Below are 6,669 nucleotides of genomic sequence, written 5' to 3'. Positions count from 1 at the left end.
AGGGCCTTTGCTGAGTTTCTGTGCACGTACACCAGAGAAGCAGGAACAGGCCTTGGAGGATGACAGGATGATGGGCATCAGCAATCCAGGGAAAGAGGCTGAGCAGGTGGGAAATGGCATGCTGGTGATGGCAACAAGCACCACAAGCAGCATGGCTGAGCTACAGAAATCTGAGGCCAAGAAGGAAGGGACCTGGAAACTGACAGAGGCAGAGGAGGCTCAGACAGCCCCATTGTTGACAGGATCCAGGAGCCCAGGAATCCCTGGGCATTTCACAAGGTGACTATTCCATTGTGGTGTTGCTTCCTGTGGTCTACACCTGGATCTACTGCACAATGTCCTGTGGTCACCCATGAACGTCAAGTGCATCCTCGGTGGGAACCTGGTGAGCCTTTTCTACACCGTGAACTCAATGATCCCACAGGTTTTCAAGATGTTGATAGGCTCCCATCCTCCATACAAAGCAATTATGGACACGCTTTAGAATCAGAGATAACCCAGCAAGTCAGAAACATAGAATAGGGTACTGCTGTTTGTCCCCCTCTGGATTAGGATATCCCTCAGAAGCAGGCTTAAGTTAAGCCCCTAAGAAATAGTTTATGAGAGACCCTTCTTAGCACCCTGAGGTAAGTATGATAATATAACCATGAGTAAAAAAAAAAAAAAAAAAAAAAAAAAAAGCAGGGTAAAGCAATATGCCAAATGAGTGGGTCAGGTACTAACCACTATGTATGAGTGTGCCTCTTTCAGGTCTCCACCCCAGTTGGAAACGAAGTAGAAGAGACCCTGTTAAGTGCCTCTAATAGCTCACACCTCCTTGAAGTTGTCAGAAATGAAACCTTGGGTCCATCATACCAGAGTAAAGAGGTGTCCCATGGAAGAAGAGAACCAAGCTCCCAGTGGAGGGGCCAACCTTTATCTGATCTAAAGTAATTATTTAAGGAAGGGGGAAAATGAAAATGTTAATTTTTTTTTTTTTTTTTTTTTTTTTTGCTAATCTTTCATTGATTATTTGTTCCATCTAATAGGACAGAAAGACAACTCCTTAGTGAGGCTCTCCCTAGGCTGTTGCCTCTTCTATTGACCTGTATTTGTCATCTGTATCTTATTTCTGAATTTGCAGAAGCTGGTCTCTCAGATCACCCATAGGGTGCTTTCCTGCTCAGCCCTGTATCCAACATTGTCTACAAGGCAACAGTCCATTTTTGCATTGCCAGTCCTCACTGTTGTAGTTATTGTTTATTCCTCTGTTGTTGTAAATATACTTCCAAAGCTTCACAATGACACACATAAGTATAAACTTTCCATCTATAATGTTGCCCCCATTTCAGCAGGAAGTAGCCTGATGACTACGTTGCCCCTCCTACCATAGATATGGAAGCCTAAAATTGACACTGGGGAATATGTAACAGAGGGAAGGTCCTGAAGAAGAGGGGAAAAAAAAAACATTTTCTGTCTCTTTAAAATTTCCCCCAATCTTTTTGGGAATGCAACTCTGAGGCAGGTTAAGTCTTTTGTTAAATAACTCTCAGGTGGTGCCAGCCCCCAAGGTGGGTGGCTGGTGGAGTTCACAGGCTTTGTCTCTGGCAGAGATGGAATGATTACAGTAATTAACCGCAATATCCTAGAACTGAGGGGCCCTCCCTTTAAAAGCCCTGTATTTCTATGTTCAGGAAATTTGGATTTTGAGATGAGAAATTCTGCCATTTTTCTTCCTTTGCCAGCAAAGTAATCTCTTTCCTTCTCCCCAAACACTTATCCTCGTTCTTCCGATTTGGCCTCATGGACAAGTGCCTAGTTTTCGGTAATAAGATTAGTCTTGGAAGCCAAATTTATAAATGTGCAATTGAGTAACAAATCTAGGCTTATGATTTTATTTTATTTTCACTAAGTTTATATACAGTATTGGAATATGTAAGAAAACTTAAGTTTCAACACATTTATAAGTTTAATAAATTAATGTACTTATAAGTTTAATAAATGAGATTTGTAAGAATAACTTCAGAACTTGGGAAGGTTCATGAGTTAATTGAAGTACTTAAGAAGGATATTAAAAATAATTAATTCATAAATACAATTTAAAGTGTGTTGGTGATATAGTGGTGAGCATAGCTACCTTCCATAAATATAATTTAAAATGTTTGCTTAATCTAATTACTTAAGAGTGTGCCCAAACATTAAAGACTCCTTAAAATTGGGTGGTCACATGTACTCTGTAATAACTCAGAACTAATCAATGGGCACACATGGGCACAGAAAGATATGATGCTCACTGGAAATCAAGAAGAGGGGGGTGATGGAAGGGAGGGGTAAAAACCTACTTATTGGGTACAATGAACACTATTCGGGTGATGGACACACCAAAAACCCTGACTTGAGCATTATACAAGGTATCCATATAACAAAAACATTTGTACCCCCTTAATATTTTGAAATTTTAAACTTGGGTGTTAAAATTTGCTAGGCTTAAAAATAGAATTAAAATATTCATAAATTGAAAGTAAAAGTATAATAAAGAACTAAGTTTTTGAATTTTTACTGATTTAGTACAGAAATCTACTCACTCTATCCACTCCACATCTCTTGAAACCACCCTTCAAGCTTAGGGAAAAATCTCCCTCCGTTGCCATTTATTTAGGGAAATCATTTTATATTATTTCATGCCTGTCCTCTATTCTATGAATTTTCTCTCTCTGGAATTCACATGAGACAGAATGTAGAATTTCTGGATATCTTCTTCATGGGTATTAATTTTTCTTTCATACCTTTTAAAAAAATTTTGTAGAGACGGGGTCTCAGAGGCAAAATCACATCCCTGCAATAAGCCTGACTATATTTCAGAGATAACCAAGTCTCCAGGAACAGAGAAAACAAGAAAGACAGACGACTTCTTACAACCGCCTGCTAATTACTCCACAGCCACTTCTGTTTCAACTGACAACAATCACTATTCTTTTTTTTTCTTTGTCCTCAAAAAATCAGCAAGCCACTTGGCCTCCCTGCTGGCACTCCCTTCTATTTCTTTAGGATGCCATGCCATCTCCCTGCTCTCCCTCTCTTTCTTCTCTCACTCTCTCATTCTCTCTCTCGTCTAAGAAGATAAACATTTTTAACTTTCATGTATCGTAATCTCTGCATGAGAAATCTTTCTCCACCCATGCCATGAGCACCTACTAGGCTTTCTACCCTAACACTCCCAAAGTGCTAGGATTATAGGCGTGAGCAACTGCACCTGACTTTTCATTATTTTTAATCTATTGTTTCCTTGTATTGTGGAAGAATTCCCCACTTCTCAAGTTTTATTTTCATTGTTCTCCTACTTCACCTTATTAATCCACATCCAAGATATTAATATGATCAATAGAGCCTTAACTAATGAGCTCCTATAGTGAAGAAATGATGAGAAAGGGCACACCAATGTGGTCATGGCCTAGCCTCCCATTTCAACAATGTGCTGGAAGTTTGTGCAATCAGAAATTGCAGTTTCCCAAGCAAAGGAGATTGGAGATTATAGAAATCACTGAAGAGTTGTCACAACCACACCCATAATTGATACTGTCTAATAATCAGTTCCCACTCCTCATGTTCATAAGTATGTGACCACAGAGCCTTTTAATACACAGGCTTTGTCTGCATTGTAAAATGTCCCTCAGTCCTTCCTATGTTGGCACGCACTGACTTATTTAAAGGGTTTCTCCACTTTGGCTATGACAAATGAAGCATGGGGTACTCACAAAGAAACTTTGGCAAAAGTTCAAGAATTGAGACCTCAGGTGTTTAGATGAGTTCAGACAAAATCAAATATAAAGTAAGGGAGTAAACCCCCATCCTCATTCCTTCTTTAAAAAAGGTTTCCCCTTCAATGCTAAAGGCTTTGGAAACAAGTAAACATTGTAATTTCAAATAATGAGAGAAAGGGTTGGGCAGTGGGCCTATTTTCCCAAGGTGGTCAGAGAGGCACCTCCAGGAAAGAACCACCCCAGGAAAAGTGGCCCTACCCCACCCCACCGTTCTTTATTCTCCTTCCCAGCTTTCTTTTTCTTCATATCACCTATTACTGCTTCAAATCATAGAACTTACCTGTTGACTTTGTTACTGTCTGTTTCTCCAGTGGGAATGTAAGTTTGATGAGGACAAACTTTGGCTTGGGTAACACTGTATTCCCAGGTACGTGGTAACTTCTGAATCAACAGTCATTAAATGAAACATTCCATTGATTCTGACAGATTGACAAGCATAGCCTGGAACTAGTTTTCCTCATCCCATGTTCTAGACTTGAAAACTTTTTATATTTTTGTTATAAAATGTATTTCATGGCTTAAGAAAATTTACTGAGATATAATTATTTGTAAATCAAAACACTTGAAAATTCAACATATTGCCTTAAGATTTCCCAGCACAATGTAAAGAAAATACAAGACTCTTCCATTTTGCCTCAAGCTCACAATTTGCAAATTTTCATGTCATTCCATAAAACTGGTAGTCATCAAACATAAATCCAATAACATAACCATGAAGTTACAATAATGATGTTCAAATTTATTGCTCATTTCAGGAACTAGAGGCAGTTAGCCCCAGACTGTGGACTTAGACCTAAACCAAACGGTCCTCCTCTGAGACCTCACCAGGTTGCATCTCACTTGCAGAAGCAGAGACTAGAAGAGTGGACACTTATTCTCTCTCATAAACAGTGTAGAATATTTGTACTTATCAGTTTTCAAAATTCCAGGCTTAATCCAGTTCGTGCTAATTATCTGATGCTGCGAGTGCCTGCTCAGGCCTCCATACCAGTAATGCCAGTTTCAAGTAACAGCAGCTGACCACTTGCTCACACCTTTGAAACCCAAACTTGCCGAAGTCATAGAATCTTGCAGGTGTAGAAAAGAGCCCTGAGAAACAGGACACACGTGGGACAGAATGCCATGGTGCCCTGAGGACTGTGGCATGTGGGCTTTTTCATATGCTAGGAATGTTCTAAAGTTAATTGCATTATTCAAGACAAACCTTTAGGCACCCCCATCTGCTCTTTTTATATTTCTGTAACAAGATCAATGTGTCTAGTTCTGGGGCCTGAGGAATTCACTCACCTGACTCTTCAGTGTCACTGTGACATGCATCAGACTGGGCAGTCTTCTGGACTTGTCAGTGCTTCTGGAATGCCAGGAGCCTCCAGGATGTGGTTGTCCATGTCTGAGCTCTAGCTGCCCATGAGGCTGCCTCCTTTCCTCCATATCTGGGTCATCCCTCAAGGATTCCTGCAGTCCTCCTTCCTTTTCTCTCGCAGCAGAGACTGGCCTTTCTGACTAACATTGTACTACATTAGCTGTCTACATGCTTCCATTTCTAGGTTCATATAATATGACAGCCAACAGGGACCCATGATTCATTCAATTCAATTTCTTTACTTTAGAGAGAAGGACATGGCGAATACCAGAGACCTAAGACTGGTTAATGGTGGAGCCAGAATTAGAAACAAGAGTTTTTAACTCTCCACTAGGGGCTGCCTAGCCCACGGACTAGGTAAGGGTCCTGAATTCTTACCCAGCTACTCCATAAAAGGCTTTTCTCCTCATTTTACCTCTTGAGCTGTTTTAACAGAGTGGATGGCATGGTGGCCATGTTATGGTGTGTGGTGACTTTTTACTCTTACAGGTAACACTACAACTCTCCTTTCCAGGCCTCAGATGGCTTTGCAACTACATGTCCTGGGGATCATCCTTTTATCTTCTCTGAAAGATCACACACCTTAGGAGGACTCTCCTGGCCTACTTTTCCCAGGGAGCACTCAGGTGCTACAGAGAGAAATGTCTCACAAAAAGGATTTTCTGTGTCTGCACGATGTAAGAGTGGAATGTAGTTAAATAACAAAAACAAAGATTTGCGGTGTCTGCACCAAGGTGCATGTATTCATTTATTTCTCATTGTAGCAACAAGACAAACAGGTGTAATTCCATGTTCAACAAGTTATAGAGGGTAGCAAGCCCCAAACCTTGAGTGTATCTATAAGGCAAATAAAACAAATTTTTTTTTATAGTGTGGGCATCAAACTGTAGATGACCTGGAAAAAGTCACTCTAGCCCCTGAATACTATGATGTGCATCTTGTGCAAAATGAACTTATCACCCAACATATTTTCAGAGCTAAAAATAAAACATTTAAATTCAAATACTTCAATAAAATTGGAAATACAGTACACTCAGAGTCATCCTTAGCCAGTTCTCCAAACAAAAGGTCAAAAAACAAAACCATGAAAAATACAAAAAAGAAAAGGTTTATCTAGGAAGACTGGATGCCTGTCCAAATCACATCTCTTCTTCTGATTCTTGTTCTAGTTCAACATTTTTCAGGAGTCCAACTTCTGAGGGGCAGGGCTTCTTAAATTTAGATTTAACCAACCTGAGGAGAAAGAAGAGCATCCCTACTTAGATGGTGTTTAAAATAGAAACCCAGAGCAATATGCATCTGTAATACAACAAATTCCAGATTATTCAGATTGTTTGGGCAAATGAGGGGGGCAACTCTAAAAGGAAAATCACTTGTATTTGGCTTTGGAGCCACCTGAAATTTTTGTAGATGAAAGAAGAATATAAATAAACAGATACATGGTGGCTTTTGCATACATTGCATGATCATTTAATTGGGCATCAGAAAATAACTGTAATCATTTCT

At 39.8% G+C, this 6,669-nt stretch overlaps 1 protein-coding gene across 1 annotated transcript in view; it reads right to left on the bottom strand.

Annotated features, from left to right (window-relative positions):
* Window positions 1-6,302: 6,302 nt before the first annotated feature.
* LOC138385711 (transmembrane protein 45A-like) overlaps window positions 6,303-6,669 on the bottom strand; it is a 33,736-nt gene continuing 33,369 nt past the window's right edge. The window contains exon 7 of the mRNA XM_069471960.1: window positions 6,303-6,396. Coding sequence (XP_069328061.1) covers window positions 6,303-6,396 — 94 coding nt within the window. The remainder of the gene's footprint in view (window positions 6,397-6,669) is intronic.

The sequence above is a fragment of the Eulemur rufifrons genome, chromosome 7, assembly GCF_041146395.1.
Source record: "Eulemur rufifrons isolate Redbay chromosome 7, OSU_ERuf_1, whole genome shotgun sequence".
Lineage (NCBI taxonomy): Eukaryota > Metazoa > Chordata > Mammalia > Primates > Lemuridae > Eulemur > Eulemur rufifrons.
The sequence above is the reverse complement of the archived record's forward strand: the minus strand, read 5'-3'. Positions and strand labels throughout refer to the sequence as shown.